This window comes from Buteo buteo, unplaced genomic scaffold (assembly GCF_964188355.1).
Source record: "Buteo buteo unplaced genomic scaffold, bButBut1.hap1.1 HAP1_SCAFFOLD_448, whole genome shotgun sequence".
NCBI classification, from domain to species: domain Eukaryota; kingdom Metazoa; phylum Chordata; class Aves; order Accipitriformes; family Accipitridae; genus Buteo; species Buteo buteo.
In genome coordinates, this window is record NW_027439603.1 from 3,244 (window position 1) to 30,291 (window position 27,048).

Sequence of the window (27,048 nt, forward strand, 5' to 3'; positions counted from 1 at the left end):
ACACTCCCAACGCACCTTAGGTGCTCCCAGTTGGTCGTCGAGCGCTCCCAGTTGCCCCTCAAACACCCCCCGAACCTCAGGAGCACCCTCCCCCCTCCGCCCCCAGCACCCACGGGTGCCCCCCCCCAAGCCGGAGGCCGTCAGTTGAGGAAGCGCCGGCACCGTTTGGCGCCGCAGTTGCAGGGCAGTTTGGCGGCGGGTTCCTCGATGGGGAACTTGTAGTCGTAGGTGAGCTCCTCGCCGCGGAGGATGCGGCGCAGGGCGAAGATGACGATGTGCTTGTGGCCTTCGACGTGGATGACGCGGGAGTAGCAGTTGGGCTCGCACGAGTGGTTGATGAAGCGGGCGGCGCTGCCGTGCATGGTGGCGTCCACCACCTCGGCGTCGTCGATGCGGAACATGTAGCAGCCGATGCCCTGAGGGGGACGGGATGAGGTGGGGGGGGGGGCGGTGGCGATGAGGGGACGGGGACGGCGTTAGGGGACGGGGACGTGGAGCACCCAACGCCTTCAGGATGGAGCTACGGTGAGGGGACAGGGATGGGGACGGCATCGAGGGATGGGGACACCCTCAAAGAATGGGGACACCAGCAAGGGATGGGGACGTGGAGCACCCAACGTCCTGGGGACACCATCGAGGGATGGGGACACCATCAAAAAATGGGGACACCATCAAGGGATGGGGACATGGAGCACCCAACACCTTGAGGATGGAGCTATGGTGAGGGGACAGGGCTGGGGACACCACCGAGGGCTGGGGACACCATCGAGGGATGGGGACGCGGAGCACCCAAGGTCCTGGGGACAGGGATGGGGACACCACGAAGGGATGGGGACACCCTCAAAAAATGGGGACACCAGCAAGGGATGGGGACGTGGAGCACCCAACGCCTTGAGGATGGAGCTACGGTGAGGGGACAGGGCTGGGGACGACACTGAGGGATGGGGACACCCTCAAAAAATGGGGACACCAGCAAGGGATGGGGACGTGGAGCACCCAACGTCCTGGGGACAGGGATGGGGACACCAGGAAGGGATGGGGACACCCTCAAAGAATGGGGACACCAGCAAGGGATGGGGACGTGGAGCACCCAACGCCTTCAGGATGGAGCTACGGTGAGGGGACAGGGCTGGGGACACCACCGAGGGCTGGGGACACCATCGAGGGATGGGGACGCGGAGCACCCAAGGTCCTGGGGACAGGGATGGGGACACCACGAAGGGATGGGGACACCCTCAAAAAATGGGGACACCAGCAAGGGATGGGGACGTGGAGCACCCAACGCCTTGAGGATGGAGCTACGGTGAGGGGACAGGGCTGGGGACGACACTGAGGGATGGGGACACCCTCAAAAAATGGGGACACCAGCAAGGGATGGGGACGTGGAGCACCCAACGTCCTGGGGACAGGGATGGGGACACCAGGAAGGGATGGGGACACCCTCAAAGAATGGGGACACCAGCAAGGGATGGGGACGTGGAGCACCCAACGCCTTCAGGATGGAGCTACGGTGAGGGGACAGGGATGGGGACACCACCGAGGGCTGGGGACACCATCGAGGGATGGGGACGCGGAGCACCCAAGGTCCTGGGGACAGGGATGGGGACACCACGAAGGGATGGGGACACCCTCAAAAAATGGGGACACCACAATGGGATGGGGACGTGGAGCACCCAAGGTCCTGGGGACAGGGATGGGGACACCAGGAAGGGATGGGGACACCCTCAAAGAATGGGGACACCAGCAACGGATGGGGACGTGGAGCACCCAACGTCCCGGGGACACCGTCGAGGGATGGGGACACCATCAAAGGATGGGGTCGCCACCAAGGGTTGGGGATATCACCAATGAATGGGGTCATGGAGCACCCAACGCCTTGAGGATGGAGCTACGGTGAGGGGACAGGGCCAGGGCCACCACCAAGGGATGGGGACACCCTCAAAGAATGGGGACGTCACCAGGGGATGGGGACACGGAGCACCCAACGCCTTGGGGATGGAGCTACGGTGAGGGGACAGGGATGGGGACAACACCGAGGGATGGGGACACCCTCAAAAAATGGGGACACCACCAAGGGATGGGGACGTGGAGCACCCAACGTCCCGGGGACACCGTCGAGGGATGGGGACACCATCAAAAAATGGGGACACCATCAAGGGATGGGGACACGGAGCACCCAACGCCTTGAGGATGGAGCTACGGTGACGGGACAGGGATGGGGACACCACCGAGGGCTGGGGACACCATCGAGGGATGGGGACGCGGAGCACCCAAGGTCCTGGGGACAGGGATGGGGACACCAGGAAGGGATGGGGACAGTCTCAAAAAAATGGGGACACCACAAAGGGATGGGGATGTGGAGCACCCAACACCTTCAGGATGGAGCTACGGTGAGGGGACAGGGATGGGGACACCAGGAAGGGATGGGGACAGCACCAAGGGATGGGGACATGGAGCACCCAAAGTCCTGGGAACAGGGACGTGGACACCACCGAGGGATGGGGACACCCTCAAAAAATGGGGACACCACAATGGGATGGGGACGTGGAGCACCCAACGTCCTGGGGACAGGGATGGGGACACCAGGAAGGGATGGGGACACCCTCAAAGAATGGGGACACCAGCAAGGGATGGGGACGTGGAGCACCCAACACCTTCAGGATGGAGCTACGGTGAGGGGACAGGGATGGGGACACCACCGAGGGTTGGGGACACCATCGAGGGATGGGGACGTGGAGCACCCAAGGTCCTGGGGACAGGGATGGGGACACCGTCGAGGGATGGGAACAGTCTCAAAAAAATGGGGACACCACCAAGGGATGGGCATGTGGAGCACCCAACACCTTCAGGATGGAGCTACGGTGAGGGGACAGGGATGGGGACACCAGGAAGGGATGGGGACAGCACCAAGGGATGGGGACATGGAGCACCCAAAGTCCTGGGGACGCCACCAAGGGTTGGGGACACCATCAAGGGATGGGGACGTGGAGCACCCAACATCCTGGGAACAGGGACGTGGACACCACCGAGGGATGGGGGCATTCTCAAAAAAATGGGGACACCATCAAGGGATGGGGACGTGGAGCACCCAACGTCCTGGGGACAGGGATGGGGACACCAGGAAGGGATGGGGACACCCTCAAAGAATGGGGACACCAGCAAGGGATGGGGACGTGGAGCACCCAACGTCCTGGGGACACCATCGAGGGATGGGGACATCACCAATGAATGGGGTCATGGAGCACCCAACGCCTTGAGGATGGAGCTACGGTGAGGGGACAGGGCCAGGGCCACCACCAAGGGATGGGGACACCCTCAAAGAATGGGGACGTCACCAGGGGATGGGGACACGGAGCACCCAACGCCTTCAGGATGGAGCTACGGTGAGGGGACAGGGATGGGGACGGCATCGAGGGATGGGGACACCCTCAAAAAATGGGGACACCAGCAAGGGATGGGGACGTGGAGCACCCAACGTCCTGGGGACACCATCGAGGGATGGGGACACCATCAAAAAATGGGGACACCATCAAGGGATGGGGACACGGAGCACCCAACGCCTTGAGGATGGAGCTACGGTGACGGGACAGGGATGGGGACACCACCGAGGGTTGGGGACACCATCGAGGGATGGGGACGCGGAGCACCCAAGGTCCTGGGGACAGGGATGGGGACACCGTCGAGGGATGGGGACAGTCTCAAAAAAATGGGGACACCACAAAGGGATGGGGATGTGGAGCACCCAACACCTTCAGGATGGAGCTACGGTGAGGGGACAGGGATGGGGACACCACGAAGGGATGGGGACAGCACCAAGGGATGGGGACATGGAGCACCCAAAGTCCTGGGGACGCCACCAAGGGTTGGGGACACCATCAAGGGATGGGGACGTGGAGCACCCAACATCCTGGGAACAGGGACGTGGACACCACCGAGGGATGGGGGCATTCTGAAAAAAATGGGGACACCAGCAAGGGATGGGGACGTGGAGCACCCAACGTCCTGGGGACACCACCAAGGGATGGGGACACACTCAAAGGATGGGGACACCACCGAGGGATGGGGACGTGGAGCACCCAACGCCTTCAGGATGGAGCTACGGTGAGGGGACAGGGATGGGGACACCACCGAGGGCTGGGGACACCATCGAGGGATGGGGACGTGGAGCACCCAAGGTCCTGGGGACAGGGATGGGGACACCGTCGAGGGATGGGGACACTCTCAAAAAAATGGGGACACCACAAAGGGATGGGGACGTGGAGCACCCAACGTCCTGGGGACACCATCGAGGGATGGGGACATCACCAAGGGTTGGGGACGTCACCAGGAGATGGGGACACGGAGCACCCAACGCCTTGGGGATGGAGCTACGGTGAGGGGACGGGGATGGGGACACCACCGAGGGCTGGGGACGTGGAGCACCCAACGTCCCGGGGACACCGTCGAGGGTTGGGGACACCCTCAAAGGATGGGGCCACCACCGAGCCATGGGGACACCGAGCACCCGATGCCACGGGGACAGGGACACGGTCCCCGAGTGGATGATCTCCCACGTCCCCGTGGTGTCCCCATGTCCCCGAGGTCCCCCCGCGGTCCCACCTTGCTGTCGTAGAACTTCTCCCGCTTGTCGGTCAGCACCGAGCGCACGACGATCCCCGAGTACTCGATCACCATCTCCCCCGCCTCGATGTTGCGCTTGCAGAACAGGCCCCGCCCGTGGATGGCTGAGCTGGGGGGGGGGGGGACAGGGGACGGGGAGGGGGGTCACCCCAAAACCGTGACACCCCCTCCAGCACCCACCGACCCCCTCCAGCACCCATTAACCCTGCAACACCCACTAAACCCCCCCAACACCCATTGACCCCCCAACACCCACTGAACCCCCTCCAACACCCATTGACCCCCCAACACCCATTGACTCCCCTCCAGCACCCACTGACCCCCCCAACACCCATTGACCACAACACCCATTGACCCCCCCAACACCCATTGGCCCTTCCGACACCCACTGACCCCCCCAACACCCATTGACACCCCCAACACCCATTAAGCCCCCCAACACATGTTGACCCCCCCAACACCCGTTGACCCTTCCAACACCCATTGACCCCCCCAACACCCATTGACCTCCCCAACACCCGTTGACCCCCCCCAACACCCATTGACCCCCCAACACCCACTGACCCTTCCGACACCCACTGACCCTTCCAACACCCATTGACCCCCCCAACACCCATTGACCCTTCCAACACCCACTGACCCCCCTCCAACACCCATTGACCCCAACACCCATTGACCCCCCCAGCACCCACTGACCCCCCCCAACACCCATTGACCCCCCAACACCCATTGACCCTTCCGACAACCACTGAACCCCCAACACCTATTGACCCCCCAACACCCATTGACCCCCCCAACACCCATTAACCCCCCCAACACCCGTTGACCCCCCTCAACACCCATTGACACCCCAACACCCGTTGACCCTTCTGACACCCACTGACCCCCCCAACACCCATTGACCCCCCCAACACCCATTGACCCTAACACCCATTGACCCCCTCCAGCACCCATTGACCCCCCCAACACCCACTGACCCCCCAACACCCATTGACACCCCAACACCCATTGACACCCCAACACCCATTGACCCCCCCGAACACCCATTGACCCCCCCGACACCCATTGACCCCCCTCCAGCACCCATTGACACCAAAGAGGGGTGACATCGGGGTGGGGCGACATCGGGGTGGGTGACACCGAGGGGGGGGTGACGCCAAGAAAAAGCGAGACTGGAGTGGGGTGACAACGAAGACGGGTGACAGCGAGGTGAGAGCAGGGAGGGGTGACAGGGGGACCTGGGTTAGGGTGACATGGTGGCGGGGTGACACGATGACACAGTGACAGAGTGATGGGGTGACGGGGTGACGAAATCACATGGCGACACGGTGACAGGGTGACATGGCAACAGGGTGACAGGGTGATATGGTGACAGGGTGGTGGGATGATGGGGTGACAGGATAACGGGGTGACAAAATCACATGGTGACACGGTGACAAAGTCACATGGTGACGCAGTGAGAGGCTGACAGGGTGACGTGGTGACAGGGTGACATAGTGACAGGGTGATGGGGTGACGTGATGATGGGATGAAAGGGTGACAGGGTGATGGGATGACAGGGTGACGGGGTGACAAAATCACATGGTGACATTATAACAGGATGACATGGTGATGGGGTGACGCGGTGACAGGGTGATGGGGTGACGGGGTGACAAGGTGACACGGTGACAGGGTGATGGGGTGACGGGGTGACAGGATGACATGGCGACAGGGTGACGGGGTGACAGGGTGACGCGGTGACAGGGTGATGGGATGACGGGTGACAGGATGACGGGGTGATGGGGTGACATTGTGACAAGGTGACATGACGATGGGGTGACAGGGTGATGTGGTGACAGGGTGACGGGGTGATAGGGTGACATGGTGACAGGATAACAGGGTGACAGGGTGACGGGATGACAGGGTGATGGGATAACGGGATAATGGGACGACGGGATAACGGGGTGACAGGGTGACGGGATAACGGGGTGACAGGGTGACGGGATAACGGGGTGACAGGGTGACGGGGAGATGCGGTGACGGGGTGACGGGGTGATGGGATAATGGGATAATGGGACGACGGGATAACGGGGTGACAGGGTGACGGGATAACGGGGTGACAGGGTGACGGGGTGATGCGGTGACGGGGTGACGGGGTGACGGGGTGACGGGGTGACAGGGTGATGGGATAACGGGATAATGGGACGACGGGATAACGGGGTGACAGGGTGACAGGGTGACAGGATAACGGGGTGACGCGGTGACGGGGTGATGGGATAATGGGATAATGGGACGACGGGATAACGGGGTGACAGGGTGACGGGATAACGGGGTGACAGGGTGATGGGGTGAAGCGGTGACGGGGTGACGGGGTGACAGGGTGACGCGGTGACCTCACCGGTAGACGCCGACGGCCTCCTTGGCGGTTCTCTTGAGGTGTCGGAAGCGCATGGCCATGGGCAGCTCCAGGCTGGTGGCACGGCTGGGGGGGGGTCAGGGCCGGGGGCGGGGGGGGGGGGGGAGCACCCCACAGCACCCCAACCCCCCCCCAAAACCACCAGGCACCCAGGGGTCTGCCAGCACCCTGACCCCCACCCACGGGGGACCCCGAAACGTGGGATTTGGGGGGGGGGGGCAACACCCCGAAACGCGGGACTGGGGGGGGGGGACCCCAAAATGTGGGGTTGGGGTGGGTGGGGGGGCACAACGACACCCATTTTGGGGGTGGGGGGCACCCTAAGGGGTGGGGGCTCACCGGGTGGGCTTCAGCTGCACCTCGTCCTCCTCTTCGTCGCGGGGGGGGGGACCCTGGGGGAGGGTGCGGTGCTGGGAGGCCAAAAAGCTGAACATGTCGAAGGTGCACTTCCTGCGGGGAAATTTGGGGAGGGGGGGGTCACGTAGGGCACCCATGGGTGCCCCCCCCACCCATGGGTGTCCCCTGATGCTGGGGAAGGCGGGGGGGGGATATAGGGGCAGCAAGATGCAGTGGGTGCCCCCCCAGCACCTAAAGGGAGACTGAGGGGGGGGGGGGGTCTGGCACCGGTGGGTGCTGCAGGGGGGGTCACCAGCACCCAGGGGTGCCCGGGGGGGGGTCCCAACCACCCTGGGGGGGCTCCCGGTCACCCCAGAGACCACCAGCAGCACCCATGGGTGCCCTAGGGGGGTCCCACTCACCCTGGGGGGGCTCCCAGTCACCCATAATCACCCCAGGGACCACCACCAGCACCCATGGGTACCCTGGGGGGGCTCCCAACCATCCTGGGGGGGCTCCCAGTCACCCATGGGACCACCACCAGCACCCATGGGTGCCCTAGGGGGGGTCCCAACCACCCTGGGGGGGCTCCCGGTCACCCCAGGGACCACCAGCAGCACCCAGGGGTGCCTTGGGGGGGTCCCAACCACGCTGGGGGGGCTCCCAGTTACCCCAGGGACCACCACCAGCACCCATGGGTGCCCTAGGGGGGTCCCACTCACCCTGGGGGGGCTCCCAGCCACCCATAATCACCCCAGGGACCACCAGCAGCACCCATGGGTGCCCTAGGGGGGGTCCCAACCACCCTGGGGGGGCTCCCGGTCACCCCAGAGACCACCAGCAGCACCCATGGGTGCCCTAGGGGGGGTCCCACTCACCCTGGGGGGGGCTCCCAACCACCCTAGGGACCACCACCAGCACCCATGGGTGCCTTGGGGGGGTCCCAACCACGCTGGGGGGGCTCCCAGTCACCCATAATCACCCCAGGGACCACCAGCAGCACCCAGGGGTGCCCTGGGGGGGCTCCCACCCACCCTGAGGGGGGTCACAGCCACCCGTGGGTGCCCTGGGGGTGCTCCCACCCACCCCGGGGGGGGGGGTGGGGGTCCCAAGGGACAGCACCCACCGTAGGTAGAGCTCGGCGCGGGCGCAGCCGGAGGGGTTTCGGGGCGGCGGGTGGGGGGGGTCCCGGCGCGGGTGGTAGCGGAACCGGTAACGCCGACAGGCCCCCGCTCCCGGCAGCTGCTCCACCAGAAAGATGACGGCGTCGTGCTGCATCCCCAGCAGGCGCAGCCCGCTCATCCCTAGGGTGGGGGGGCACCCGTCAAACCTGGGGGGTCCCGGGGGGGGCACCCAGGGGTCCGGGTACCCCCATTGCCCCCCCACATTCACCCCAAAACCAGCCAAACCCAGCAAGCGCAGCCCCTTTGGACTGAGGGGGGGGGGGCGCCCATGGGTTAAGGGGTTCTTAAATGGGTGGGGGGGGGCACCCGTGAGCTAATTGGGGTCCCTGGGTGGGTGGGGGGGCACCCATGGATTAAGGTGTCGCCCGGGGGGGCACCCAGGGGTCTGGGTACCCCCATATTCAACCTAAACCCCCCCCAAATCCAGCAAGCGCAGCCCCTTTGTACTGAGGGTGGGGGGCACCCATGGATTAAGGGGGTCCCTGGGTGGGTGGGGGGGCACCCATGAACTAATGGGGGTCCCTGGGGGGGCACCCAGGGGTCTGGGTACCCCCACTTTCACCCCAAAATCCCCCCAAACCCAGCAAAAACAGCCCCTTTTGTACTGAGGGTGGGGGGCACCCATGGATTAAGGGGGTCCCTAGGTGGGTGGGGGGGCACCCATGAAATAATGGGGGTCCCTGGGTGGGTGGGGGGGGCACCCATGGACCCAGGGGTCCCTGGGGGGGGCACCCAGGGGTCTGGGTACCCCCATATTCAACCTAAAACCCCCCCAAATCCAGCAAGCGCAGCCCCTTTGTACTGAGGGTGGGGGGCACCCATGGATTAAGGGGGGCACCCATGGATTAAGGGGGTCCCTGGGTGGGGGGGGGGCACCCATGAAACCTGGGGTGTCCCTGGGGGGGGCACCCAGGGGTCTGGGTACCCCCATATTCACCCCTGAACCCCCCCAAATCCAGCAAGCGCAGCCCCTTTGTACTGAGGGTGGGGGGCACCCATGGATTAAGGGGGTCCCTAGATGGGTGGGGGGGCACCCATGAACTAATGGGGATCCCTCGGTGGGTGGGGGGGGCACCCAGGGGTCTGGGTACCCCCACTTTCACCCCAAAATCCCCCCAAACCCAGCAAAAACAGCCCCTTTTGTACTGAGGGTGGGGGGCACCCATGGATTAAGGGGGTCCCTAGATGGGTGGGGGGGCACCCATGAACTAATGGGGGTCCCTCGGTGGGTGGGGGGGGCACCCAGGGGTCTGGGTACCCCCACATTCACCCCAAAATCCCCCAAACCCAGCAAAAGCAGCCCCTTTTGTACTGAGGGTGGGGGGCACCCATGGATTAAGGGGGTCCCTGGGTGGGTGGGGGGGCACCCAAGTTTTTCGGGAGGTGGGGGGGAGCACCCAAGTGGTTTGTTTTTTTTTTTTTTGGGGGGGGGGGGGTGTCGCCCCCGCTCACCGGCGAAGGAGAGGTGCTTGAGCCGGGCGTTGGCGCGAGCCTCCTGCACCTTCTCGATGACGGCGCGCCAGGCGCCTGGGGGGGGGGACGGGGGACACGGCGGGTGTCACCCCCCACCCGCGTCCCCTGGGTGTCCCCCGTGTCCCCCCCCAGAGCCCCCCGATATGGCCCCTCTGTCCCTGTTGCCCCCCACTATCCCCACGCCCCCCCATGTCCCTTTGCCCCCAACATCCCCATGTCCCCCCACATCCCCTCACTGTCCCCTTGTCCCCCCAACGTCCCCATGTCCCCCCCAATGCCCCCCCATGTCCCCCTCTATGTCCCCCCATGTCCCCCAATGCCCCCCAATATCCCCCATGTCCCCCCAACGTCCCCCAACGCCCCCCCATGTCCCTTTGTCCCCCATGTCCCCATGTCCCCCCAATATCCCCCCCAATGTCCCCCATGTCCCCCCAATGTCCCCAGTGCCCCCCCCAATGCCCCCCATGTCCCTTTGTCCCCCAACGTCCCCCCACCTGATCCCCCAATGTCCCCCCCATGTCCCCTTGTCCCCCCCACGTCCCCCATGTCCCCCCATGTCCCCCCACCTGATCCCCCAATGCCCCCCCATGTCCCCAACATGTCCCTTTGTCCCCCAACGTCCCCATGTCCCCCCCAGTGTCCCCCCCAATGCCCCCCATGTCCCCCCACCTGATCCCCCAATGTCCCAATGTCCCCCCCCACGTCCCCAATGTCCCCCCATGTCCCCCCAATTTCCCCCCACCTGATCCCCCAATGTCCCCCCTTGTCCCCAACATGTCCCAATATCCCCCCAATGCCCCCCCATGTCCCTTTGTCCCCCCATGTCCCCCCCCACGTCCCCAATGTCCCCCCATGTCCCCCCAATTTCCCCCCACCTGATCCCCCAATGTCCCCCCTTGTCCCCAACATGTCCCCATGTCCCCCCCAATGCCCCCCCATGTCCCCAAATCCCCCCAATGTCCCCCCCATATGTCCCCAATGTCCCCCCCAATGCCCCCCCATGTCCCTTTGTCCCCCAACATCCCCATGTCCCCCCCAGTGCCCCCCCAATGCCCCAATGTCCCTTTGTCCCCCCATGTCCCCCCACCTGATCCCCCAATGTCCCCCCCCACGTCCCCAATATCCCCCCATGTCCCCCCAATTTCCCCCCACCTGATCCCCCCTTGTCCCCAACATGTCCCCATGTCCCCCCCAATGTCCCCCCCAATATGTCCCCAATATCCCCCCCAATGCCCCCCCATGTCCCCCCAATTTCCCCCACCTGATCCCCCAATGTCCCCCCTTGTCCCCAACATGTCCCCAACATGTCCCCCCCAATATCCCCCCCAATGCCCCCCCATGTCCCCCAATGTCCCTTTGTCCCCAATGTCCCCCCCACCTGATCCCCCAATGTCCCAATGTCCCCCCCCACGTCCCCAATGTCCCCCCACCTGATCCCCCAATGTCCCCCCCAATGTCCCCCCATGTCCCTTTGTCCCCCAACATCCCCATGTCCCCCCCAGTGCCCCCCCCAATGCCCCCCATGTCCCCCCACCTGATCCCCCAATGTCCCAATGTCCCCCCCCATGTCCCCCCCATGTCCCCAATGTCCCCCCAATTTCCCCCCACCTGATCCCCCAATGTCCCCCCTTGTCCCCAACATGTCCCCAATATCCCCCCCAATGCCCCCCCACGTCCCCCCAATGTCCCTTTGTCCCCAATGTCCCCCCCTTGTCCCCCCAACGTCCCCATATCCCCCCAAATCCCCCCAATGTCCCCCCCAACACGTCCCCATATCCCTCCCGATGCCCCCCCCCGATGTCCCCCCCATGTCCCCCCCCCCCCGATGTCCCCCCCCCCGTCCCTTTGTCCCCCCCCCAGTGTCACCGTCGATGGTGTCGGCGCTGACGCTGAGCCCGTCCTCGCTGCTGATCTCGAAGCGGAGGTGGGGGCGGGCGGGGGGGGGCGCCGCCGGCGCCGGGGGGGGGCCGGGGGGACTCGTCCTCCGAGCTGCCACCTGGGGGGGGGGGACAGAGGGGACATTTTGGGGACATTTCAGGACATTTTGGGGACATTTCGGGACATTTTGGGGACATTAGGGGACCCACGAGGATCCCCGCCCCCAACACAAACTGGGTGTCCCCCCCCCACGCTGGTGCGTCCCCCCCCCCCACTGGTGTCCCCCCCAAAGTGTTACTGGTCCCACTGGTGACCCCCCCCCCAGCGTCGCTGCTCCCACTGGTGGCACCCACGGGTGCCCCTCACCTGCGCAGGCAGCCCACGGGGGGTCCAGGGTGCCGTCGCTCGGGGGGGGGCTGCAGCCGGGGGAAGGTGACGGGCCCGGGGGGGACCTGTGTGGGGGTGGGAGACACACGTGGGGGTCAGAGGACCCATGGGTGGGTGCTTGGGGTGGGGGGGGGAGGTCAAGGTGGGTGGTGGGAGATCAGGGATGGGTGGTGGGTGCCCGTGGTTGGGTGGTGGGAGGTCAGGATGGGTGGGGGGAGATCAGGGATGGGTGGGGGGAGATCAAGGATGGGTGGTGGGTGCCCGTGGTTGGGTGGTGGGAGGTCAGGATGGGTGGGGGGAGATCAAGGATGGGTGGGGGGAGATCAAGGATGGGTGGTGGGTGCCCGTGGTTGGGTGGTGGGAGGTCAGGATGGGTGGTAGGTGCTCATGGATGGGTGGTGGGAGATCAGGATGGGTCGTAGGAGATCAGGGATGGGTGGTAGAAGATCAGGGATGGGTGGTGGGTGCCCAGGAAGGGTGGTGGGTGCCCATAGATGGGTGGTGGGAGATCAAGGATGGGTGGTGGGGGATCAGGGATGGGTGGTAGGAGATCAGGGACGGGTGGTGGTTGTCCATGGTTGGGTGGTGGGAGGTCAGGATGGGTCATAGGAGATCAGGATGGGTGGTGGGAGATCAGGGATGGGTGGTGGGTGCCCATAGATGGGTGGTGGGAGATCAAGGATGGGTTGTGGGTGCTCAAGGATGGGTGGTGGGAGATCAAGGATGGGTGGTGGGTGCTGAGGGATGGGTGGTAGAAGATCAGGGATGGGTAGTGGGAGCTCAGGATGGGTTGTGGGTGCTCAAGGATGGGTGGTGGGAGATCAGGGATGGGTGGTGGGTGCCCGTGGTTGGGTGGTGGGAGATCAAGGATGGGTGGTAGGAGATCAGGGACGGGTGGTGGTTGTCCGTGGTTGGGTGGTGGGAGGTCAGGATGGGTGGTAAGTGCTCAGGGATGGGTGGTAGAAGATCAGGGATGGGTGGTGGGTGCCCAGGAAGGGTGGTGGGTGCCCATAGATGGGTGGTGGGAGATCAAGGATGGGTTGTGGGTGCTCAAGGATGGGTGGTGGGGGATCAGGGATGGGTGGTGGGTGCCCGTGGTTGGGTGGTGAGTGCCCAAGATGGGTGGTAGGAGATCAAGGATGGGTGGTAGGAGTTCAGGGACGGGTGGGGTTGTCCGTGGTTGGGTGGTGGGAGGTCAGGATGGGTGGTAGGTGCTCATGGATGGGTGGTGGGAGATCAGGATGGGTGGTAGGAGATCAGGGATGGGTGGTGGGAGATCAGGGATGGGTGGTGGGAGATCAGGGATGGGTGGTGGGTGGCCAGGATGGGTGGTGGGTGCCCAGGATGGGTGCCGGGCATGCCGGGGTGGGTGCTGGGTGCTCACCCGAAGCTCCCGGTGTCACTGAGGTCTTCAGGCTCATCCTTGATGTCGAGCACGTCCCGGAGCGGTGGCAGCGGCACTGGGACCTGGCACGGCCTGGGGGCGTGACCATCACCCATGGGTGCTCCTGGCACCCACGGCCACCTCCCCACAGGACAGGGAAGGCTGGAAGCACCCACGGGCTCAACCGCGAGGACTGGGATGGTCCCACCACGGTGGGCACCCATGGGCCCAACTGGGATGGTCCCACCATGTTGGGCACCCATGGGCCCAACTGGGATGGTCCCATCATGGTCAGCACCCATGGGTGCAACTGGGATGGTCCCACCGTGGTAGGCACCCATGTGGCGGTCCCACCATGGTGGGCACCCATGGGCCCAACTGGGATGGTCCCATCATGGTGGGCACCCATAGACCCAACTGGGATGGTCCCATCGTGGTGGGCACCCATAGAGCCAACTGGGATGGCCCCACCATGGTGGGCACCCATGGGCCTGACTGGGATGGTCCCACCATGGTGGGCACCCATGCGATGGTCCCATTGTGGTGGGCACCCACAGACCCAATTGGGATGGTCCCACCGAGTTGGGCACCCATGGACCCAACTGAGATGGTCCCATCGTGGTGGGCACCCATGCGATGGTCCCATCGTGGTGGGCACCCATGGGCCCAACTGGAATGGTCCCACCGTGGTGGGTGCCCGTAGACCCAACTGGGATGGCCCCACCATGGTGGGCACCCATGGGCCTGACTGGGATGGTCCCACCATGGTGGGCACCCATAGACCCAACTGGGATGGTCCCATTGTAGTGGGCACCCATACAGTGGTCCCAACATGTTGGGCACCCATGGGTGCAACTGAGATGGTCCCATCGTGGTGGGCACCTATAGACCCAACTGGAATAGTCCCATCATGTTGGGCACCCATAGACCCAATTGGGATGGTTCCAATATGTTGGGCACCCATAGGTCCAAATGGGATGGTTCCATCACGGTGGGCACCCATGGGCCCAACTGGGATGGTCCCATCATGGTCAGCACCCATGGGTGCAACTGGGATGGTCCCACCGTGGTAGGCACCCATGTGACGGTCCCACCATGGTGGGCACCCATGGGCCCAACTGGGATGGTCCCATCATGGTGGGCACCCATAGACCCAACTGGGATGGTCCCATCGTGGTGGGCACCCATGCGATGGTCCCATTGTGGTGGGCACCCACAGACCCAACTGGGATGGCCCCACCATGGTGGGCACCCATGGGCCTGACTGGGATGGTCCCACCATGGTGGGCACCCATGCGATGGTCCCATTGTGGTGGGCACCCACAGACCCAATTGGGATGGTCCCACCGAGTTGGGCACCCATGGACCCAACTGAGATGGTCCCATCGTGGTGGGCACCCATGAGCCCAACTGGAATGGTCCCACCGTGGTGGGCGCCCGTAGACCCAACTGGGATGGTCCCACTATGGTGGGCACCCATAGACCCAACTGGGATGGTCCCATTGTAGTGGGCACCCATACAGTGGTCCCACCATGTTGGGCACCCATGGGTGCAACTGAGATGGTCCCATCGTGGTGGGCACCCATAGACCCGACTGGGATGGTCCCACCATGGTGGGCACCCATGGGCCCGACCGGGATGCTCCCACCGTGGTGGGCGCCCGTAGACCCAACTGGGATGATCCCACCCCGGGTGCCACCCGCAGACCCAACCGGGGAGGTTGAGCACCCATGAACCCAACCGGGCGCCCCTCTCGGGTGCCGGTGCCCACCCCCGGGCGCCGTTCGGCCGCCGTCCTTACTTGACGTCCGGCTTCTCCTCGGTGCCGTCCCCTTCGTCGCCGGCGACCTCCAACCGGGCCCGCTTGGCGCCGGGACCCGGCGTCTCCCCGGGGCGTTTGGGCGCCCCGGCCGTCCCCCAGGGTGACGCCCACCGTCCCCCGGCCTCCTCCGGGTTGCCGCCGAGACGGGTGACGCGGCCGTGGGCGCCGTTGCGGCGGGCGGCATCTTCGAGGGCGGCGTGGCCGTTGGCCGTCCCTCCGGCGGCGCCGTTGGCGTCTCCGCGGGCGACGAGGCCGCCGATGACGTGACCGCGGGCGCCGCCGCGGCCGGCGAGAACGTGGTGGCCGTGGGTGCCGCCGAGGCCGTCTCGGCGGCCGTCCTGGCACCCGCGTCCTCCTCCGACGGGACGGCGGGCGGAGCCTTCGGCGAGCCACGGGGCGGCGCCGCCGTCGCCGTTGACGCCGGACGCTTGGGCGGCCGTCGCCTTGGCGGCGTCTCCCACCATGTTCTTGAGAACGAAGTCCACGATGTCGGAGGGAAGGTCTTCGGCGGCGGCGGTGGGCGGCGGCCGGGGCGGCGGCCCCGGGGGCGGTCCGTCCCGTTGTCCCCGTTTGTCCCCGCCGTCGTCCACCCCGTCCAACTGGTCGATGTGGGAGAGGGGGAGGGGACAAGGGGACGGCGGCTCCCGCGTCACCACCGTACGGGCGAAACGGTAATAACGGCCCCGGGCGGCCAACCGGGCGCCGGCGCCGTCCTCGTCCTCGCTGCTGTCACCCGGCGTCACCGCCGGCGCCGGCGTCCCCGAGGGACCCAAGAGCCCGGCGGCCAACGCCAACTCGGCGACGTCCAACTCGTCCAAGGCCAAGTCCGGGCCACCCGACGGCGACAACGGTTCCAGGGGGGACGACGGCGACGGCCCCGCCGGTGACGACGACCGCGGCGGCGGCGGTGACGGTTCCGAGGACGACCTCGGGCCCGGGGTTGACGGTGGCTCTTCCGGGGACGGCGGCCTTCCGGGTGACGAGGGTCTTCCAAGGGACGAGGGTCTTCCAAGCGACGATGGCCGTCCGGGTGACGACGGTCTTCCGGGTGACGATGGCTTTCCAAGCGATGGTGACCCTTGAGGTGACGATGACCTTCCAGGTGACGAGGGTCTTCCAAACGATGACGGTGGCCCTCCGGGTGACGATGGTCTTCCAAGTGACGATGACCTTCCAGGTGACGATGGCTCTCCAGGTGACGATGACCTTCCCAACGATGGTGGCCCTCCAAATGACGATGGCTCTCCAGATGACGGTGGCCCTCCAGGTGACGACGGTCTTCCAGGTGACAAGGGTCTTCCAAACGATGATGGTGGCCCTCCGGTTGACGACGACCTTCCAGGTGACGATGGCCTTCCAAGTGACGATGGCCTTCCAGGTGACGACAGTCCTCCAAACGACGGCGGCCCGCCAGTTGACGATGACCTTCCAGGTGACGAGGGTCTTCCAAACGACGATGGCTCTACAGTTGACGATGACCTTCCAGGTGACGATGGTCCTCCAAACGATGGTGGCCCTCCAGTTGACGATGACGTTCCAGGTGACGATGGTCCTCCAAACGACGGTGGCCCCCCGGGTGACGATGGTCTTCCAGTTGACGATGACCCTCCAGTTGACGATGACCCTCCGGTTGACGATGACCCTCCAGTTGACGATGACCCCCCGGTTGACGAAGACCCTCCGGTTGACGAAGACCCTCCGGTTGACGATGACCTTCCAGGTGACGAAGGTCCTCCAACCGACGGTGACGCCGCCCCCCCCCGGCGACGGCGGCTCGGGAGACGACCTCCCTCCGCCGGGCGACGGCGGCGGCGACGGTGACGCCGGCGACGGGGGGGGGCGGGGGGGACACCGGCGGGGGACGCCGCCGGCGGGTGACAAAGCCCGTCGGGCTCGGCGCGGGGGGGGGAATTCGGGGTCCCCCACCGTCAGGATGTGACGGGCCACCGGGGTGGCGCTGCCTGGGGGGGGGGGACACACACGATGACACGGGTTCAGGGGACAGCGGGGGGGGGACGGGGGTGTCCCCCCCCCAGGGACACCCCAACACCCCAGAGACCCCCCCCCGCAGTGTCCCCAAGGGTCCCCCGTGTCCCCAAAGAGCCCCCCCGTGTCCCCAAGGGTCCCCCCCATGTCCCCAAAGGTCCTTGATGTTCCCCCATGTCCCCCCCCATGTCCCCAAGCCCCCCCCCAATGTCCCCAAGGCCCCCCCACAATGTCCCCCCCATGTCCCCAAGGGTCTTCGATGCCCCCCCCATGTCCCCAAGGCCCCCCCATGTCCCCAAAGAGCCCCCCCATGTCCCCCCCCATGTCCCCAAGGGTCCTTGATGCCCCCCCCCATGTCCCCAAGGGTCCCCCCCATGTCCCCAAGCCCCCCCCATGTCCCCCCCATGTCCTCAAGGGTCCTTGATGTCCCCCCCCCATGTCCCCGAAGAGCCCCCCCATGTCCCCCCCCAATGTCCCCAAGCCCCCCCCCCATGTCCCCAAGGGTCCTTGATGCCCCCCCCATGTCCCCAAGACCCCCCCCATGTCCCCCCCATGTCCCCAAGGGTCCCCCCCAGTGTCCCCAAGCCCTCCCCAATGTCCCCAAGGGTCCCTTTGTGCCCCCCCCATGTCCCCCCCCCAACTCACCGGGCGAGGGGAGGGGGCGGGAGGAGCTGCCGGGGGGGGGTCGGCGGGTGGGCGAGTAGCCGGGGGGGCCCCGCGGGCGGGTGCTGGGGGGACCCCGGGGACTTTCGGGGGGGGGGGGACCCCCACCCGGGCTGGGGGGGGGCCCTGGGCTGGCACCTGCAGGGAGAGAGGGGGGGGGGGTCAGGGGGCACCCAGGTGTCCGGGGGTGCCCCCCCACCCAAAAAAAAGGGACCCAGGTGTCCTAGGGTGCCCCCCACCCATCCTACTGCCCCCCAGGGTGCCCCCCACCCATTAAAACCCCCCAAAAAAGGGACCCAGGTATCTGGGGGGGATCCCCAACATCTGGGGGGGGTCATGGAAGGGACCCAGGTGTCCAAGGGTGCCCCCCACCCATTAAAACCTCCTCAAAAAAGGGACCCGGGTATTTTGGGGGGGGTCCCCAATATCTGGGGGGGGTCATGGAAGGGACCCAGGTGCCCAAGGGTGCCCCCCACCCAAAAAAAAGGGACCCAGGTGTCAAAGGGTGCCCCCCACCCATCCTACCCCCCCCCCAGGGTGCCCCCCACCCACTCTAACCCCCCCAAAAAAGGGACCCAGGTATCTGGGGGGGGTCATGGAGGGGACCCAGGTGTCCAAGGGTGCCCCCCACCCATCCTAACCCCCCCAGGGTGCCCCCCACCCATTATAACCCCCCCAAAAAAGGGACCCAGGTATCTGGGGGGGGGCACCCTGGATTTTTGGGGGCACCCAGGTTGGGGGGGGGGAGGGGGGGCGTCACCCCGTCGTACCGGGGGGGCCGTGGGCGATGGTGCGGTTCTCTTCGGGGTGCCCGGCGGGGGGGGCACCCTCGGGGCCCGATCCTGGGTGATGTTCCAGGATCCGACAGCGGTACCAGCACCGGCGCCGGGCGTCCCGCGTGCTCCAGTACAGCCGCCAGCACCTGCCGCCCACCAGTATGGACCAGTGCCTCCCAGTATGGCCCAGGGACCCCCAAATCCCCCCCCGCAACCCCTCCAGGACCCCCCAGTATGGACCAGTGCCCACCAGTATGGCCAGGGACCCCCAAAATCCCCCCTGCGTCTCCATAAGTGCCTCCCAGTACAGCCCAGTTCCTCCCAGTACAGCCCAGTTCCTCCCAGTATGGACCAGTGCTTCCCAGTAGGAGCCAGGGGAACCCCCAAAGCCCCCCTGCAACCCCTCCAGGACCCCCCAGTACAGACCAGTGCCCACCAGTATGGCCAGGGACCCCCAAAATCCCCCCTGCGTCCCCGTAAGTGCCTCCCAGTACAGCCCAGTTCCTCCCAGTATGGACCAGTGCCTCCCAGTATGGCCCAGGGACCCCCAAATCCCCCCCCGCAACCCCTCCAGGACCCCCCAGTATGCCCCAGTGCCCACCAGTATGGCCCAGGGACCCCCAAAATCCCTCCTGCGTCCCCATGACTGCCTCCCAGTACAGCCCAGTTCCTCCCAGTATGGCCCAGGGACCCCCAAAATCCCTCATGCATCCCTATAAGTGCCTCCCAGTACAGCCCAGTTCCTCCCAGTATGGACCAGTGCCTCCCACTATGGCCCGGGGACCCCCAAAATCCCCCCTGCGTCCCCATGACTGCCTCCCAGTACAGCCCAGTTCCTCCCAGTATGGCCCAAATCCTCCCAGTATGGACCAGCGCCTCCCAGTATGGCCCAGGGACCCCCCAATCCCCCCCCGCAACCCCTCCAGGACCCCCCAGTATGGACCAGTGCCCACCAGTATGGCCCAGGGACCCCCAAAATCCCCTCTGCGTCCCCATAAGTGCCTCCCAGTACAGCCCAGTTCCTCCCAGTATGGCCCAGGGACCCCCAAAATCCCTCATGCATCCCTATAAGTGTCTCCCAGTACAGCCCAGTTCCTCCCAGTATGACTCAGTTTCTCCCAGTATGGCCCAGGGACCCCCAAAATCCCCCCTGCGTCCCTGCAAGTGCCTCCCAGTACAGCCCAGTGCCTCCCAGTACAGCCCAGTTCCTCCCAGTATGGACCAGTGCCCACCAGTATGGTCCAGGGACCCCCAAAATCCCCCCTGCGTCCCCATGACTGCCTCCCAGTATGGCACAGTTTCTCCCAGTACAGCCCAGTTCCTCCCACTATGGCCCAGGGACCCCCAAAATCCCTCGTGCATCCCTATAAGTGCCTCCCAGTACAGCCCAGTGCCTCCCAGTATGGCCCAAATCCTCCCAGTATGGACCAGCGCCTCCCAGTATGGCCCAGGGACCCCCAAATCCCCCCCTGCAACCCCTCCAGGACCCCCCAGTATGCCCCAGTGCCCACCAGTATGGCCCAGGGACCCCCAAAATCCCCTCTGTGTCCTCATAAGTGCCTCCCAGTAGAACCCAGTGCCTCCCAGTACAGCCCAGTTCCTCCCACTATGGCCCAGGGACCCCCAAAATCCCTCATGCATCCCTATAAGTGTCTCCCAGTACAGCCCAGTTCCTCCCAGTATGACTCAGTTTCTCCCAGTATGGCCCAGGGACCCCCAAAATCCCCCCTGCGTCCCTGCAAGTGCCTCCCAGTACAGCCCAGTGCCTCCCAGTATGGACCAGTGCCCACCAGTATGGCCCAGGGACCCCCAAAATCCCCCCTGCGTCCCCATGACTGCCTCCCAGTATGGCACAGTTTCTCCCAGTACAGCCCAGTTCCTCCCACTATGGCCCAGGGACCCCCAAAATCCCTCATGCATCCCCATGAGTGCCTCCCAGTACAGCCCAGTGCCTCCCAGTATGGCCCAGTGCCCACCAGTATGGCCCAGGGACCCCCAAAATCCCCCCTGTGTCCCCACAAGTGCCTCCCAGTACAGCTCAGCTCATCCCAGTACAGACCAGTTTCTCCCAGTATGGCCCAGGGACCCCCAAAATCCCCCTGCACCCCTATAAACGCCTCCCAGTACAGCCCAGTGCCTCCCAGTATGGCCCAAATCCTCCCAGTATGGACCAGCGCCTCCCAGTATGGCCCAGGGACCCCCAAATCCCCCCCTGCAACCGCTCCAGGACCCCCCAGTATGGACCAGTGCCCACCAGTATGGCCCAGGGACCCCCAAAATCCCTCCTGCGTCCCCATGACTGCCTCCCAGTACAGCCCAGTTCCTCCCAGTATGGACCAGTGCCTCCCAGTAGGAGCCGGGGGAACCCCCAAACCCCCCCTGCAGCCCCTCCAGGACCCCCCAGTACGGACCAGTGCCCACCAGTATGGCCCAGGGACCCCCAAAATCCTCCCTGCATCCCCATGAGTGCCTCCCAGTACAGCCCAGTGCCTCCCAGTATGGACCAGTTCCTCCCAGCATGACCTGGGGACCCCCAAAATCCCCCCTGCGTCCCCATGACTGCCTCCCAGTACAGCCCAGTTCCTCCCAGTATGGCCCAGGGACCCCCAAAATCCCCCCTGCACCCCTATAAACACCTCCCAGTACAGCCCAGTTCCTCCCAGTATGGCCCAAATCCTCCCAGTATGGACCAGCACCTCCCAGTATGGCCCAGGGACCCCCAAATCCCCCCCTGCAACCGCTCCAGGACCCCCCAGTATGGACCAGTGCCCACCAGTATGGCCCAGGGACCCCCAAAATCCCCTCTGCGTCCCCATGACTGCCTCCTAGTATGGCACAGTTTCTCCCAGTACAGCCCAGTTCTTCCCAGTATGGCCCAGGGACCCCCAAAATCCCTCAGGCATCCCCATGAGTGCCTCCCAGTAGAGCCCAGTGCCTCCCAGTACGGCCCAGTTCCTCCCAGTATGGCCCAGGGACCCCCAAAATCCCCCCTGCATCCCCGCGAGTGCCTCCCAGTACAGCTCAGCTCATCCCAGTACAGACCAGTTTCTCCCAGTATGGCCCAGGGACCCCCAAAATCCCCCCTGCACCCCTATAAATGCCTCCCAGTACAGCCCAGTGCCTCCCAGTACAGCCCAGTTCCTCCCAGTATGGCCCAGGGACCCCCAAATCCCTCCCCGCAACCCCTCCAGGACCCCCCAGTACGGACCAGTGCCCACCAGTATGGCCCAGGGACCCCCAAAATCCCCCCTGCGTCCCCATAAGTGCCTCCCAGTACAGCCCAGTTCCTCCCAGTACAGCCCAGTTCCTCCCAGTATCCCCCAGTTCCTCCCAGTATGGCCCAAATCCTCCCAGTATCCCCCAGTGCCTCCTAGTATGGCCTAGGGACCCCCAAATCCCCCCCTGCAACCCCTCCAGGACCCCCCAGTATGCCCCAGTGCCCACCAGTATGGCCCAGGGACCCCCAAAATCCTCCCTGCATCCCCGTAAGTGCCTCCCAGTAGAGCCCAGTGCCTCCCAGTATGGACCAGTGCCTCCCAGCATGGCCCGGGGACCCCCAAAATCCCCCCTGCATCCCCGCGAGTGCCTCCCAGTACAGCTCAGCTCATCCCAGTACAGACCAGTTTCTCCCAGTATGGCCCAGGGACCCCCAAAATCCCCCCTGCACCCCTATAAATGCCTCCCAGTACAGCCCAGTGCCTCCCAGTATGGCCCAAATCCTCCCAGTATGGACCAGTGCCCACCAGTATGGCCCAGGGACCCCCAAAATCCCCTCTGCATCCCCACAAGTGCCTCCCAGTACAGCCCAGTGCCTCCCAGTACGGACCAGTTTCTCCCAGTATGGCCCAGGGACCCCCAAAATCCCCCCTGTGTCTCCACGAGTGCCTCCCAGTAGAACCCAGTGCCTCCCAGTATGACTCAGTTCCTCCCAGTATGGCCCAGGGACCCCCAAAATCCCCCCTGCACCCCTATAAACGCCTCCCAGTACGGCCCAACTCCTCCCAGTATCCCCCAGTCCCCCCGTAACCCCCCCAGCCCCCCCCAGCACTGACTGGTATCCGACTGGGAAGAGCCGCCCGTCGCACTCCGACAGCTCCGTCAGCGCCCCCAGGCTGTCGATGCGGATGGACCCTGCGACAGACACCCCCCCCCCCCCCGGTCAGCACCCCCCGCCACCCATGGGTGCTCCTGGGACCCCCCCCCAGCACCCACGAGTGCTCCTGGGACCCCCCCCCACCACCCGTGGGTGCTCCAGGGACCCCCAGGACCCCCCCAGCACCTATGGGTGCTCCTGGACCCCCCCCAATTACCCGTGGGTGCTCCTGGGACCCCCCCCCAGCATCCATGGGTGCTCCTGAGACCCCCCAGGACCCCCCCCCCATTACCCATGGGTGCTCCTGGGACCCCCCAGGACCCCCCCCAGCACCCACAAGTGCTGCTGGGACCCTCAGGACCCCCCAGGACCCCCCCCCAGCACCCATGGGTGTTCCTGAGACCCCCCCAGGACCCCCCCCCAGAACCCATGGGTGCTGCTGGGACCCCCCCAGCACCCACGGGTGCTGCTGAGACCCCCCCAAGGACCCCCCAGCACCCATGGGTGCTCCTGAGACCCCCCAGGACCCCCCCCAGCACCCACGAGTGCTCTTGGGACCCCCCAGGACCCCCCCCAGCACCCATGGGTGCTGCTGGGACCCCCCAGGACCCCCCCCAGCACCCATGGGTGCTCCTGGGACCCCCCCCCAGCACTCACTAGTGCTCCTGGGACCCCCCCCAGCACCCATGGGTGCTCCTGGGACCCCCCAGGACCCCCCCCCAGCACTCACTAGTGCTCCTGGGACCCCCCCCAGCACCCATGGATGCTCCTGGGACCCCCCCCAGCACCCATGGGTGCCCCCAAACCCCCCCCCCAAATCCCCCTGGGTGCCCCCCAACACCCCCCCCCCCCCATAAAACCCCCCTTGGGCTCCCCCAAACCCCCTCTAGGACCCCCAACCCCCCCCATGGGTGCCCCCAAACCCCCTCTAGGGTCCCTCCCTTAAACCTGGGACCCCCCCACCCAAATTTGGGGTGACCCCCCCCCCCCCCCCTCACCGATCATCATGTTGACGGCTTCGGGCTCCAGCCCCCCCAAAAATTTCCGCTTGAGGCTGATCCCCCCGAAATCCACGAAGACGCGCCGCAGCACCGCGAAGCCTTCGTCCCGCACCAGCTCCTGCGCGGCACCCGTGGGTGCTCCTGGCTGCGCCCCCACCCCAAACGCCTCGGGGACCCCCCCCCAAATCCCCTAAGGACCCCCCCAAAACCTTAAGGACCCCCCCAAAGCACCCAGGGACCCCCCCCAGCACCCCCAGCGTCTCCCTGGGAAGTTCTCATCCTGCACCGGCTCCCGCACAGCACCCATGGGTGCTCTCCGTTGCCCCCCTGCGACACCCCCCCCAAGCACCCCAGGACCCCCCCAGAGCACCCCAAGACCCCCCAGACCCCCCAACCCCCCCCAGGACCCCCCCCATAAAGCCCCAAACCCACACTAGCTCCTACACAGCACCCATGGGTGCTCTCCGTTGCCCCCCTGCGACCCCCCCAAGCACCCTGAGACCACCCAAAAGCACCCAGGGACCCCCCAGAGCACCCCAGGACCCCCCCAAAGCACCCTGGGACCCCCCCAGAGTACCCCAAGAGCACCCCAGGACCCCCCCAGAGCACCCTAAGACCCCCCCAGGACCCTCCGGACCCCCCTATAAAGCCCCACTCCCGCACCAGCTCCTGCACAGCACCCACGGGTGCTCCGCTCACGGACCACCCAGGACCCCCCAGCACCCCAAATCCCCCCCGTAAGGACCCCCCAGGACCCCGAGACCCCCCACTACGGGTCCCCCCCCCCCCAGCACCCATGGGTGCCCTCCACCCTGACCCCCAACCATGGTCACCCATCACTCCCACTCCTCCAGTTCACCCCAGAGCCTCCCAGCACCCCAAATCCCCCCTTTAAAGCCCCCAAATCCCCCTTTAACGACCCCCCAGCCCCCCGAGACCCCCCAGCACCCATGGGTGCTCTACAATCCATACTCAACCATGCCCACCCATCACCCCAGAGCCTCCCAGTTCACCCCACTCCCCCCCAGCCCCCCAAATCCCCCCTTTAACAGCCCCAAATCCCCCTTTAACGCCCCCTGAGACCCCCCCCCTACTCCCCCAGCACCCATGGGTGCCCTCCACCCTGACCCCCAACCACGGTCACCCATTCTCCCAGTTCACGCCAGAGCCTCCCAGTTCACCCCAGATCCCCCCAGCCCCCCAAATCCCCCCTTTAACGGCCCCAAATCCCCCTTTAACGCCCCCCCAGCCCCCCGAGACCCCCCCCCCACTCCCCCAGCACCCATGGGTGCCCTCCACCCTGACCCCCAACCATGGTCACCCATCACCCCCACTCCTCCAGTTCACCCCAGAGCCTCCCAGCACCCCAAATCCCCCCTTTAACGCCCCCAAATCCCCTTTAACGCCCCCCCAGCCCCCCAAACCCCCCCTACCGCTCCCCCCGACCCCCCCCAGCACCCATGGGTGCTCTACACTCCATACTCAACCATGCCCACCCATCACCCCCACGCCTCCCAGTTCACCCCAGAGCCTCCCAGTTCACCCCACTCCCCCCCAGCCCCCCAAATCCCCCCTTTAACGCCCCCCAAATCCCCCCGTAAGGACCCCCCAGGGCCCCGAGACCCCCACTACGGGTCCACCCACCCCCCCAGCACCCATGGGTGCCCTCCACCCTGACCCCCAACCATGCCCACCCATCACCCCCACTCCTCCAGTTCACCCCAGAGCCTCCCAGCACCCCAAATCCCCCCTTTAAAGCCCCCAAATCCCCCTTTAACGACCCCCCAGCCCCCCGAGACCCCCCCAGCACCCATGGGTGCTCTACAATCCATACTCAACCATGCCCACCCATCACCCCAGAGCCTCCCAGTTCACCCCACTCCCCCCCAGCCCCCCAAATCCCCCCTTTAACGCCCCCAAATCCCCCTTTAACGCCCCCCCAGCCCCCCCAAACCCCCCCTACCGCTCCCCCCGACCCCCCCCAGCACCCATGGGTGCTCTACACTCCATACTCAACCATGCCCACCCATCACCCCCACGCCTCCCAGTTCACCCCAGAGCCTCCCAGTTCACCCCACTCCCCCACAGCACCCCAAATCCCCCTTTAACGACCCCAAATCCCCCCCGTAAGGACCCCCCAGGACCCCGAGACCCCCACTACGGGTCCCCCCACCCCCCCAGCACCCATGGGTGCCCTCCACCCTGACCCCCAACCACGGTCACCCATTCTCCCAGTTCACCCCAGAGCCTCCCAGTTCACCCCACTCCCCCCCAGCACCCCAAATCCCCCTTTAAGGACCCCAAATCGCCCCATAAGGACCCCCCAGCACCCCGAGACCCCCACCATGGGTCCCCCCACCCCCCCAGCACCCATGGGTGCCCTCCACCCTGACCCCCAACCATGCCCACCCATTCTCCCAGCTCCCCCCAGATCCCCCCAGCCCCCCAAATCCCCCCTTCAACGCCCCCAAATCCCCCTTTAACGCCCCCCCAGCCCCCCGAGACCCCCCCCCCCGCCCCCCCCAGCACCCATGGGTGCTCACGGTGCCGTCCAGCAGGCGGGTGTGCCGCTGGCAGAAGACTTTCTTGTCGCGCTGGAAGGCGGCGCGCCGGCGCCGGGCGCACATGAAGTGGTAGTTGGCCAGGCAGGCGGCCAGGCAGCACCCCACCGTCGCCCCGGGGCGCCCGCAGTGCTCGCACCGCTGGGGGGGGGGGGGAAAAAGGGTCGGGGGGGGCACCCGTGGGTGCTGGCGTACCCCGGGGGGCTCCGCCGACACCGGTTTGGCCCCCCCTCGAGGCGTCCGTTAAGGGGTCAGGGGCTGCTTGGCACCCGGGGGGGGCTTCTTAGCGCCCGTAAGTACCCCCCAGCACCCATAGGTGCCCCCCGGCACCCATAAGTACCCTCAGCACCCCCCAGCACCCAAAGGTGCTCCTCAGCACCTATATGTGCCCATAAAGACACTTCAGCACCCTTAAGTACCCCCCAGCACCCATAAGTACCCCCCAGCACCCATAGGTGCTCCTTAGCACCTATATGTGCCCATAAGTA

The 27,048-nt window shown here is 65.8% G+C and overlaps 1 protein-coding gene across 1 annotated transcript; it reads right to left on the reverse strand.

The window, feature by feature from the left end:
• LOC142028474 (histone-lysine N-methyltransferase 2B-like) lies at positions 1-27,048 on the reverse strand. Its single transcript, XM_075022307.1, has 16 exons — positions 26,543-27,048; positions 23,997-24,117; positions 22,958-23,036; positions 18,900-19,051; positions 18,112-18,267; positions 16,214-17,441; positions 15,460-16,079; positions 13,658-13,750; positions 12,253-12,338; positions 11,875-12,004; positions 9,988-10,062; positions 8,478-8,655; positions 7,355-7,465; positions 6,998-7,081; positions 4,600-4,729; positions 1-416 (listed from the first exon to the last, which is right to left on the reverse strand). The coding sequence occupies exons 1-16, from the start codon at positions 26,624-26,626 to the stop codon at positions 141-143; spliced, it is 3,603 nt and encodes a 1,200-aa protein (XP_074878408.1). The 5' UTR covers positions 26,627-27,048; the 3' UTR covers positions 1-140.

Coding starts and splice junctions, on each gene's coding strand:
- LOC142028474 (XM_075022307.1), bottom strand. CDS start 26,626: ATGTGCGCCCGGCGCCGGCGCGCCGCCTTCCAGCGCGACAAGAAAGTC. Junction 7,466..8,477: donor CGCGCCGAGCTCTACCTACG/GTGGGTGCTGTC, acceptor ATTTCCCCGCAG/GAAGTGCACCTTCGACATGT. Junction 417..4,599: donor AGAAGTTCTACGACAGCAAG/GTGGGACCGCGG, acceptor CGTCCCCCTCAG/GGCATCGGCTGCTACATGTT.